Raw genomic sequence first — 13238 nt, forward strand, 5'->3', positions numbered from 1 at the left:
CGCAGATCCCTATACATTTTAGTGCTGCCAGGATGAACTATGTATAGTGATTAGTAAGCTTCCTCTAAAATTATTCTTCTAATATCATCATCTGCTGAAATACACAATCTAGTGCGAAACGTCAGAGCTCCATCATTAGAGATACTGAACTCTTCTCCTTGACCATCCTGCACTCTAGCCATAACCTCTGCTAACTATGTGTCATCACCCTGAGCAGCCTTAATCTTTTCGTATAGTGTCGGCTCAACAACCAGGCTGGCGATAAATACCTATAGATCATGCTTTACTAACTCTACGCCAAGTCTCTCCAGATCCATCAGGATCAAATGTTGAACTTCCACAGTTGCTAGTGTTGGTCCCACTGATTTTCTGCTCAGTGCATCTGCTACCACATTCGCTTTCCCTAGGGGGTAACTAATAGTGCAGTCATAGTCCTTAATGAGTTCTAGCCACCTTCTTTGCCTCATATTCAGCTCTTTCTGAGTAAAGAAATATTTTAAACATTTATGATCTGTGAAGATTTTGCACTTCCCACCATATAGATAATGCCTCTAGATCTTTAAAGCATAAACCACAACAGCTAATTCTAAATCATGCACAAGATAATTCTTTACATATTCCTTAAGTTGGCTAGTCACATAGGCAATGACTCTTCCATGCTACATTAACACACATCCATGACCCTTCATAGAGGCATCACTGTATATCACAAATTCATCTCCTCCTAATGGAATGGCCAGAACTGGTGTTGAAACCAATCGCCGATTTAACTCCTAAAAGTTGTGCTTACAATCATTGGTCCAATCAAACTTTACATTTTTCCTCATAAGTTGTGTTAATGGACTCGATAACCTGGAGAAGCCATCTACAAAGCGTTGGTAATATCCTGCTAATCTCAGAAAACTCCTGACCCCTTGAACACTTCCTGACCTTTCCCAACTCACCACTGCCTTTATTTTACTCAAATCAACTGATATACCTACCTCAGAAATCACATGGCCAAGAAAAGTAACATGCCTTAACTGGAACTCACATTTCTTGAATTTTGCATACAATTTTCTTTCTCTCAATATGTACAACACTAGCCTCAAATGATGCTCGTGCTCCTTAAAACTTCTCGAGTAGACCAATATAACATCAATGAATACAACCACAAACTGGTCCAAGTACTGGTGGAACACCCGATTCATTAAATCCATAAATACTGCTGGTGCATTAGTCAACCCAAATGGCATCATCAAGAACTCGTAATGCCCATATCTAGTTCGGAATATGGTCTTTGAAATGTTTTCTGCTCTAACTTTCACCTGATAATAACTAACCGCAGGTCAATTTTAGAGAAAACCTGGGTCCCCTAGAGGTGATCAAACAAATCATCAATCCTAGGGAGAGGATATTTATTGTTGACTGTCAGTTTGTTTTGTTGACCTTATTGGTCACGCCCGGTTTTGATTATGACAAATACTCATTATATCTAATGAGTGTTTGAGGTTTTGTGCAGGAACTAAGAATGATAAGATCAAGATGTGCACAAAGCAAGAAAAGCTTGAAGACCAATTTATAATTTAGCATTGTAATATATTTATATTGGTCTGTAATAGTAAGTAGGTATTTGGTCTGTAATAAGCTCACACACATCACATGTATGATTTACTACGTAAGCTCAAACAAACCATGAATAAGAAAATGACCATAGAAAGACCTTAAAGTTTTCCCTTGTCGACCGACACCAGACTTTTTTGGTGTCTTCAAATTAGACCCCAAGTGCCCCTAGGACACTCACACTTCACATATATTTGTTAGGAACTTTAACATGGCTTGTTTGCTTCAGTACATGACCAAAATGCACACACGATGCACTTTCAGTCGACTAGCCAAGCCAGTACATTTTGGCCTGGTCGACCGAAACCGGTCTGGGTCAACTGTTGACCAAGGCCCTAGTCGACCGAGCCCTTACAGTTCATTTGACCCTGGTCGACCGAACCACTTGGGAGTCAACATTTTGACCTCCCGATCGACCGACCAACTTTGTACTCCAACTACCTGGTCGATCGGAGGGTCCTTGGGAGAATTCCCAGCGGTCTGGTCGACCGAACCAGCCAGTTCAAAATGCCTTGGTCGACCGAACCTCAGAAATTTGGAAAATCGCCTTGGCCCGGTCGACCGACCACTCAGTTCAATATACCCCTGGTCAACCGTATCACTTGAGTCTTGGTCGACCGAGACATTTCTGGTCAACCGGACCTCTCGGGTTGCCCTAATTTTTTACCGCTGTTATTAATTTTTAAATAGGGTTAAAATGCTTTAAACATCATTAAACTTTTCTAATAATACCCAATAGGTCCCCAACGGTCATATTTTCTCCCATGTCTATATATATGAGCTCATTTGAGAAAATTAAGATAGATTAGTAGATTGGATTAGGGTAAAATTCTCTGAAAATCATAAAACCCATAATACTCATCTTTGAGCCTCCAACACTTATTCTTACCAGATCTTCCACTTAAACATTTTTGTAAGTGTGATTTAAGTGTTGTTGATTTCTAGGGTTGCTCTCCCAAGTGCGGTAATTGTTTTTGACGATTTTGATTGAGAGCTAACCCAAGTATTCTTAGGGTACTTTGTTAATAAGTCTCTCCTAAGAAGACTTATATTAAACTTCCAAGTATTGCACATTCATTGCAATACCTTGTGAAGTTTTGTGTTTGGTGTGGATTGCAAAAACCATTTCAAAATACTTTCAAATATCCAGTGCGCTTTGTCTTGATAAATCTTTAAAGAGATATTTGTTTGTATGAGAAAAATCTTTGTTGCAATATTCATTGATTTATATCTATAGTTGAATACAAAGATTAAACTCTTTTTGCAAACCAAACTTATACATTGCTAGAGCTTCATATACATATATGTATTGAGAAAACTTGTTGATTGAAATATATGAAGTTTGGATAATATCTTTGTTTGAGCACTTAGATTGAATATCCTGTGATACAAAGATCATTTAGGTTTGCACTATCACGCACTCATTACAACAATAGTAAATCTATTTGAGAGTTGACATCTTAGACCACATTGAGCTTACATATTGAATCACACTGTGGTGTTTGTGATTGCACGTATCTGGGTACACATTTGCTTTACTTGAAAGCTTATTCATTATACCATTTGATTGTATTTTAAATACTATTGTATTTCCAGGCACGGGCCTGAAGAGGGAGACTAGCCCTGGAATAGTCCTGGATTGGCTTAGACCCGGTTAGGAAAGTTAGGTGCGTCATCTTGTTAAGGCGTGTAGGTTGACTTTCAGCCCCGTTAATTGACCTGGTTAAGGTTGAGGTCAGCCCTATGTTAATTTGACCTGATTGTAAATGGTGCCGCTCCACCCTTAAGTGTGCTATTAGTGGAATCCTCCGGCTTGCGAGATAGAGGCGGGGACGTAGGCACAGTTGGCCGAACCCTGATAACATATCGTGTGTTCATTTACATTAACATATCGTGTGTTCATTTACATTTCTGCACTTTATATATACCGCACGTATATATTATTGTGTGAATGATGCGTTTGATTTAATTTCCACATCATTGTTATCTCGCATTCGGAAATTGCACAGACAAGTCCCTAGGTTGTGTATATACTGTTGTTGAATAGATTAACCTAGGAGAAAAAGTTTTAAATTCCAATTCACCCCCCTTCTTGGGAATACACCAATTCTAACATGTTTATCTCCCTATAATTGATACACAACCTCATCATCCCATCTTTCTTTTTCACGAATAAAACTGGTGCACCCGAGGGTGACACACTGGGCCTGATAAATCCCTTATCCAGCAATTCTTGTAACTGATCTTTCAATTCTTTCAATTCAACTGGGGTCATACGATATGGTGCTTTAGATACCAGTGTTGCCCTCGGCAATAGATTTATAGTAAACTCAATCTTTCAGTCTGATGGTAAGCTAGGCAATTCTTCTGAAAAAAACATTTGGAAATTATCTCACCATTGATATATCAGCTTGTTTTAATTCTTCTTTTGGCAGTTCTTTTTATGTACGCAACATACCCCTGGCAACCTCCCTATAGCAGTCTCCTCACCTAAATAGCCGACACCAACTGTGGCAAGGTACGCATGCGTGAACCTACAAATTGGTATTCTTGCTCAGTTGGGGGGGGGGGTCTGAAAATCACTTCATTCTGATGGCAATCTATGTTGGCGTGATGAGTAGCTAGGCAATCTATACCCAGTATCATATCAAACCCCTGCATATCTAGGACCACGAGATTAGCTAGTAATACTTTTTGCTGAATACTTACTGGAAAATTCCGAAGCACCTTCCTGCATCTTACCACAGATCCCATCAGCGTACCCATAGATAGCTCTACATATAATAGTTGTGCCTCTACCCCAGTTATTCTTACATACCCTGCCGATAGAAAGGAATGGGTGCCACCTGTATCAAATAAAACAATAACTTTATATAGTAAAGCAATGAGGCTACTTGTGACTATGTCTCCGGCCGTCTCGACATCACCCAGTATCAACACATAGACTCTCATCGGCGCAGTATTCCTCTACTAACCTCCACAGGGCACCTGGTACCCACCTAGAAATGGTCTGTGAGCCGATGCATAACTCGACAACATCTGACTTGATTGAGCCATATGGGCGGGCCTCCCTCTACGATAACAAACATTCTCCCCCAGCTGGCACTCACCAGGGTGTCTCCGTCCACATCTGGGACAAGTGGCAAAAGGCTGTCCACCTTAAAATCCACCGTGCTCTACCATCTGCCTTTGAACAACAAGATCTACCTTCTCTCCAAGGGCCTCGATTGGGACCCACCTGAAAACTTGAGGGTGCGGTCCTCTTCTTCTAGCCCTGTATCTCAGTCTCTCTCAGCAAACTCTCCTCTGTTATTATAGCCCGATCAACTAGCTCTGAAAAATCCTTTATCCTAAATACTGCCACATGTCTGTAAATATCACTCCTCAGGTTTCTCTCGAACATTCTAGTCTTCTTAACTTTATCTGGAACAATATGAGGGTAGAAACACGATAGCTCGATAAATTTCACCGTGTATTGCTGGATGGTCAATGATCCCTGAGACAAGCTTAAAAACTCCTATACTTGAGCCTCTCTAACTGAGACAGGATAGTATCTAGTGAAGAATACATCCTTGAATCAAGCCCAGGTCATCGGCACTGGAATCGTTCTTTACTCCTCCAACAATCTAATGGCCGTCCACTATCTCTCAGCCTCCCCCGCCAATCTATATGTAGCATATAGGACCCTCTACTCATCGGTGCAATGAATTACTGTCAGAATCTTCTCTACCTCCTGCATCTAGTTCTCCACAACTGTAGGGTCAGCCGCTCCTGGAAATGCTGATGGGTTCATCTTCAGTAGTTTTTCTATCGTGCATCCCTAAACGAGAGATGGACCTCCCCGTTCCCTGGAGCTCCGAGCAATCTCAGCTATAACTTGCTGAGCCACACTATAAACCAATCATTATAAACCCTAGAACCTATAAGTATTTGCTACGAACATGAGCTCTGGGTTCCTTTTTGGACTCTTTTAGGTTAGTGAGAGACCTAAGACGTCATTGAGATCCAAGTTAGTGTAGGAGTAGATTAGATTTCAATTCATGTTTTGATTTGTGCATGAAGTGTTCGAGGATCTATGATGACCAGCAACGTTCGTGTATTCTCTGTGTATATTACATGATCATTCACTTGTTCCTGCTAGCATTAGTGATAGAAATTCTGAATACAAAGGATTGATCTTTAACTTGCTTTCTATTTACTATTTTCATTTACATGCTTTCCTTTACCGCTTTTGAATTATTGCTTTGATGAATGATGAAAGGCTACAACAAGGAATAACACTTCTATAGTTTCTGTCAGGTAGAAGTAGTTGGCTACGAATATGTGGAGGTGTTTTTCTTATCGTTGAGATGGGGTATAATCCGAAACCTGACCGTGCTCCAGACGTTTGGTGTACCCTTGCTACCTTGTGTCCTTGAATGACCCTCTCCCACTTTGGCTTGAGAGGCTTAGGTTAGCACTCTTATGTATACCTGATTGAACGTAGTCAGAGGCATGAAGCCCAACATCTGATTCATGTCTTAGCAACGCCTTGTCATGTAGGGTAATATAGATTTTACTTGCTTTCTAGTAGTTGTTCGCAAAACCTCCATTACAAAATATCATCTATTTATCTTTTTTTTTTTTTCACAAGGTGTTAATAAACTAATTGAGAAAAGTTTTACAATTGCACGGTTTAGTCCCTGTGGATTGACACCTGACTTCCCCACTTTCTGCTGAACTTGAGATATTCAGGTAGTATAAATATTACTTTTGGTAGTTAAGGACCCAAGCCTTGGCAAGTCTACCAACTTGTTAGCACAAAATGAGAACCTTACCACATGTCACTCATTGGGCTGTTCGGATTAATAGATAAGGATGAATGATTTGGCATGGTCTGTACTGTTCGGAGAAAACATAGATCGGACGACTCTGGTTGAAATACGTCGCATACCAAAAGCATGGATGAGATTATGCCACATGTCACCATTTGGTGGTGACACATGTTCACTAAACCCTTTAATATTAAAACCAAATTTTTTTTCTTTCTTTCCTGTTTTTCATTTCCACTCTCTCTTTCCTCTCCCAAACTTTCTTCGCTATTCTTCTCTTTCTCTCTCTCCCTCCCTCTCGGATTCATCATCATCATCATCATCATCATCATCATCTTATTCTTCTTCTTCTTCTTCTTCTTCTTCATTTCTTTTTCTTGATTTCTTCCTCTCCTTTCTTCTTCTCCTTCCTCTGTTTCCATCTCCTTTCTCCAATATATTTCTTCTTCTATTTTCTCCCTCTCCTTTTGTAATGGTTTCCTTTATACACTCATCTTTTTTTCTTTTCTTTGCTGATCCACGCACCTCACAATTTTGCAAGTTTGGATCAAACTGACTTGAAGGGACTTGGCTATCAGAAAAGTTTTCCATTTTTCCCTAATATTTTTTTTTTCATTTTATTTGGATTCATCAATGCACTGAGGTTCAGCCTTTTCTTTGGATATGAGATTTGAAGCAACCCACTGATTTTGGGTTGACTCAGGTGCGTCAACTCACCGAGTTATGCCTTGGTGGATTCGGTGAGTGGGTTAACTCACTCATCAGTCTCAGGGGTTGTTTGGATTAGGGAGTTTGGCCCACGTTTGTCTGATTTTTTTTCTAAAAAAAAAAAGCACGCACAGAGTTTAAAATTGGGCCTAGGCCCCCCCTGTGAGTCTTAAAAATGAGCAGTGGGCTTTATGTTTTCCCAAAATGAGGCTTGGGTCATGTGAATTTTAAAAATGAGTTATGGGCTATGGGTTTTAAAAAAAAATTGGGCCTAGGACTTATGAGTTTTACAATGAGCCATGGGCTATGGGTTTTCCAAAACGTGGGCTAGGCCCAACTTATTTGAAAATGATTCATGGGTTGTGGGGGCTCAAAACCACTAGCGATCTTAAACTGGTCTGTGCTCAAGTGCTAATGGATCCATATCTAGTTTTGATCTGGGTCTCTAGTCCTCAAGATGGGTCAGGCCACTTGGGTTTGGTCAAATGGGTCGGTCAACGGGTAACTAGTTCGAGTTGATGGGTCATATCCGGATCCTTGGATCTGGGCTAACTGCTTTCAAAATATTTTGATTCCTATTTTGAAATGAGTGTTGAGTGATAATAATAAGTAAAAACAAACAAACAAACAAACAAACTTACCTAGATTCTTGTACTCCTCCAATCTTTAGAATGAATCTTGATACCTTGTTGCTTTGATGTTGTTGTTTCAACTTCAAGGATTGCTTTGTACTGTTCGTTATAGGGAATACCTCTAATTGCTGCTTACTTCTTAATCCTAGATTGCTTTCTGATTATTCTCTTAATTCCTTCTGATTGCTCATGACTTATGAATTGTCTTTGCCACCATCAGTTGTTAATTATACTGCACAACATACATTGTATGACCTTCGGAATGCCCTGACACTATGAATCTCATACTGCAACATTCAAAATGAATTTTGCACACACACTACTTCTCAACTCTCTTTTTTCTTTTTTTTTTTTTTTTTTTTTTGGGTATTTCTATCTATGGATTGGTGTCCCGCTTCTAGGAGTCCTCCCTATTTATAGGCTCGGGACTTTGGCTAAGATTGCAATCTTGTAGATTTTTTACTTAATTCATGGAATCATTTAGATATCAATCTTGCATATTGTTTCTAATTAATTCGCAGAATCATTCAGATAACACTCTTGCATTTTCTTTTCATTTAATCCATAGAATTAATCTTGTAGATGTTGCAAATTTTTCCATTAATTCTCATAGAACATTCAAATTTTTTGCCTTTTATTGGCTGATTTTCCTTTGATTTTGGATGTAGGTGTCCACGAAGGTGCTAGGGATATTTCGGCGTGCGCAAGATGCTTATTTGATCTCCCCCCCCCCTGTATTTTGGTTGAGATTTTCTCACATTTATTCTCCCTATATACCTCGTACTATATATTTCCCCTCTATTTGTAATAAATATGAGGACTTGCTTTTGTCTTCAATAATTGCTTTTAGGGGACCTCATTGAAAAAGGGGTGAACTTAATTTAAAGAAACAAAAGGACTCCATTTTAAAAGGACTCAATTTTAACACAAAATGACTCTAGTTTAAAAGGACTCAATGCAAATGAAATTTTAAAACAAAAGGACTCAATAAAAAGGACTCAATTTTAAAGTAAAAGGACTCTAGCTTAAAAGGACTCAATGTAAATGACACAATTTTAAAACAAAAGAACTCAATAAAAAGGATTCAATTAAGGGGGCTTAAAATAAAAGGATTTGATTCAAGGAATATGGAATGAAAGAACTCAATTAAAGTGAAATCAAACAAAGGAACCTAAAACAAAAGGACTTAATCCACAAGAATGTAAAAGAATTTAATAATATATATATTTTTTAAAAGACTTTTAAATTTTCAAAACTATTTTTTTGTGGTAATACAAGGACAAACTACGCCCAAAAATAGTATTTAAAAGAAAAGAAAAAACTAATTAAGAAATAATAGTTCAAGGAAAGCATATCGTTTGCTAATGCTATCTGTCAAAATCACAATATGAAGATAGTTTTACGACTAGGGCCACAAAATATTTTTAATTCTATTTATTTGAACAAGCATATGTACTTATTATTTAGACAATAGTGACCATTGCCACGAAATATAGAAGGATTAATACCCCCAAAGTACTACAAAAAGATCTTTAAATGACTAACGAACAAAAATATTATTTAATAAAGTATGAAATCTATCCAAACTTTACAACCCATTATTAACTAAAGAAACATTAAGAAAACAAGAGATACAAGATGAATTTTACTTTTTTAAAAAAGAAATCTTGACTATGAAAGAATAGATGTACACTCTGTCCATAGATTAGCAAAGAGATACAAAAATTTAACCGAAGCTACAAAAGGAAATTTTTTTTTTCAACATTCCAAATCCTTTTTAGTGCATAAATCAAGGAACACACTTCAAAACTACCCTATGAAAATTGTAAGGGCTTAGAAATAGTCTATGAATTACATATTACCACGAGAATCTAAAAAAGAAATATTATTATTATTATTATTATTATTATTATTATTATTATTATTATTATTATTATTATTATATACAAAAAATACAAAAGGTGTGTGTGCATGTGTATTTGTATGTATGTATTATGTACATAATTATGTAGTTTGAAGAAAAAAGCAAAAGGAATTTTTTTTCTTTTGAAGAGATAATGAAGCTTTTGATTTCCTATAGATAGTTTTTAGCTATAATGGGTTCAAATAGATGGATAGACGTTAGTATAGTTATTGAGCTAATCTTTACCTTTCTTGAGTTTAGCTCAAACACAGACTAAATTTCTTTTACCTCTAATTAAATTTCGGCACTAATCCAATATTAGTTTAGGTTTGGACTTTTCAATTAGTTTGGCAATTCTTTTCAAACTCTAACTCAAAATACGTAAATAGTTTATTAGTTTTGCATCCTCCAAGATTTGTTGTTGATTGTCTATTCAAATGCAAGAGGAGTTTTACCATAATTCCAAAATTATTCTTTTACTTTTTTTTAATGGCATGCTCTAGGAGCTTGCACCCTCAAAATCATCCATTTTATTTTCTCTATAAAGGTTTGCACCATAGGATTGCACTCGTAGGATTAAACATGCATTTATTTATTTTTTAAAAAATTCATTTCTTAAGATTTATTTTTGACAAAGACATAGGAGAAAAGCTTCCTTCATAAAAGATTTAGTATCTTCTAATTACATTATATTAGTATATCATTTAGGCCCATAAAAATAAGAGACATGTTTTTGTGTAGGTTCCACCAATACTTAATGGGTCCAATCATTCAAATAACTTCCTAGGATCAATGGGTTTCATCCTGTAGGGACAAATTAATCCTTGTAAGTATTTCTCTTCCCCTTCAATCAAATTTTTATTTATTGCACATATATGCTATTGTGTTTGTTTCTCAAAATTTCCCTATTTGTTTACCTTCCTATTGAAGGGGTACACTAGAGGATTATATTCAATATGATTTATCCTTTCCATAACACCATCATCTTTACAAGCATTGACATCGGTATTTAGGATATGCACTCTAAGGTTACATGCCCTATCTAGGGTATATGATATTTTATATTTTCTATTTTCTATTTAAAGGCACGTGTTAATTTTCATGTATTGACTGTCATTAGTCAAAATATTCCTTTTAACTCCCCTATTTAACTTCAGTTTTCTCACACTCTTTTGTAGTTCTCCTTTTGGTTTTGTCAACAAGGAACCTTGTAGAAGAGTTCTCTCTCTAATGGGTTCATCACATTATGGCTTTCTTCACAAAAACAACCTCAAGTTCTTCAAACTTTTCATCATTCTGTTCTTGAATTCTTTAGTTTTCAAGATCAACCTTTGTTCCAAACTTCCTAGTACTAGTCAGAGTGCCTCAAACTTGAAGACACCATCCAGTTTACTGCCATCATTTGAGAAATTAGATCTAAAATATGGGTATTTTAGCTCCGATGATTTGAATGAAGCGGCCACTGATTATGGCAACATAACCCATAACCTCCCATGGAGAATTCTACATCAAGCATCAGTTGAAGACATTTCCATTCTAATACAGTTTATTTTTGGACTAGCTACAACAAGGCTATCAGATATGACAGTTGCTGCAAGCGGCAATCGTCATTGCGCTCATGGTCAAGCACAAGCCCTTAATGGAGTGGTTATTGAAATGCAATCACTACGAGGACCAAAAATGCAAGTTAACATTGGGGATCAACCCTATGTTGATGTCTCGGGTGGAGAGCTATGGATAAATGTTCTAAATGAAACTCTTAATCATGGGCTCTCACCAAAATCTTGGACAGATTACCTTTATCTCACTGTTGGGGGCACTTTATCAAATGCTGGATTAAGTGGGCAGGCATTTAAATATGGACCCCAAATTGAAAATGTCTACCAACTTGAAGTTGTTACAGGTATATATACTACATGATCAAACATTTTTTTCTTTTCAAATATCTTGATTAAGTTCCACTAGGCATGTATGTGCACATGCAATTTTTCTTCTGTAGTTCATTTTCCTTATAAACAAATGCGTGTGCATAGGCACATATATAGTAGAAGTTAGTATATAAGAAATGACTGATTTACAAAATATAAGTGTAGGAAAAGGAGATGTAGTCAATTGTTCAGCAAAGGAGAATGCAGATCTCTTTTATGCCGTGCTTGGGGGACTTGGACAATTTGGCATTATTACCCAAGCTAGAATCGCTCTTGCACCAGCACCGCAAAAGGTTAATATATTTACAATTCTTTCATTAATCAAACAAAAGTATTGGTTAGTTGCATCATTCATTGGCTAGTTAGTATGATTGTCGTTTCTGCATTAGTTAACTAAAGGATCAATTGTATAATTTTAACGTGTAGGTGAAAGTGGTTGAGGCTATCTACTCAAATTTTTCCATGTTTTCCAAAGACCAAGTAGATTTGATATCTCGTAATGACACATTCGACTATATTGAGGGATTTGCTATGGTAAACATAACTACTAAAACAACCAGATATCGCTTAGAAGTCGCCAAATATTTCAACCCAGATCAAAGAAATGCTACCGATCAGGTAAAAGAAATTAGTTTCAAGAAAAAATTTGTGCATATACACATGATTTATATTCATGCACTCATCCTTGCTAATACTGTATCAATTTTAATGCACATGTTCAGAAAATCAAGGACTTGTTGTCCGGGTTGAGTTATAATCAATCAACACTTACCATAACAGAAGCTTCATACGAAGAATTCCTTGATAGAGTGCATATTACTGCAGAGATACCACTCCGAAAAATAAATTCATGGAATGTTCCTCACCCATGGCTAAATCTTATGATCCCTAGAAGCAAAATTCAAGTATTCACAGATGAGGTCTTTGGCAACATTTTTGACCGTGCAACTAATGGTCCTGTTATAATCTACCCAATTAACACTGACAAGTACGTACATATGCAAGCATTCAATATACACTCACATATGAATTTCTTTGATTTACTAAGCTACTTGACTAATTAACTTACATCCATTTGTCATGTCCATAAATTGTAGGTGGAACAAAAACACATCTTTTGTTATCCCAGATGAAAGTGATATATACCTTGTATCTATCCTAGCAGCAGCATTTCCATCTCCTGCGCAACAGGATGACTTACAAAGATTATTAGATCAAAATAGAAGGATTCTAGACTTCTGCGAGAGAGCTCAACTTACGGTAAAACAATATCTAGGATATCAAAACAACCAGGCTGATTGGCAAAAACATTTTGGTTCATCTCGTTGGGACGTCTTCAAAAAGAGGAAATCAGTTTATGACCCATTTGGAATCCTTGCCCCCGGTCAAGGAATCTTCGCAAGATCCTCAGCACCTATCTCTTAAGTACTGATGGATTGGTCTATACGTGTGTTGTTTTAATGTATTCCCTCTACCATCCAACAAATGGTTTTTTTCCTTTTTCCAGTGGGTGCTCTTGTCAGTGCATGTCTTCTTGTCTTGTTGTTGTTTGGCTTAGGCTTTTGAGGCTCTAAGTCTTTTCTTTTTATATAATAATACGTCTTAACATGTGTTTATGTCTCCGCATATGCATTTTGCCTTTAATTCTTCTTGT

General features: G+C 37.0%; 1 protein-coding gene across 1 annotated transcript; it reads left to right on the forward strand.

Annotated features, from left to right (window-relative positions):
* The first annotated feature begins 4607 nt into the window (after window positions 1–4607).
* LOC131167458 (cytokinin dehydrogenase 1-like) lies at window positions 4608–13009 on the forward strand. Its single transcript, XM_058126264.1, has 6 exons — window positions 4608–4773; window positions 10972–11559; window positions 11750–11877; window positions 12011–12202; window positions 12307–12572; window positions 12682–13009. Exons 1-6 carry the CDS (start codon window positions 4608–4610, stop codon window positions 13007–13009), a joined length of 1668 nt encoding a protein of 555 aa, XP_057982247.1.
* The last annotated feature ends 229 nt before the right edge of the window (window positions 13010–13238 follow it).

This window comes from Malania oleifera, chromosome 11 (genome assembly GCF_029873635.1).
Source record: "Malania oleifera isolate guangnan ecotype guangnan chromosome 11, ASM2987363v1, whole genome shotgun sequence".
Lineage (NCBI taxonomy): Eukaryota > Viridiplantae > Streptophyta > Magnoliopsida > Santalales > Ximeniaceae > Malania > Malania oleifera.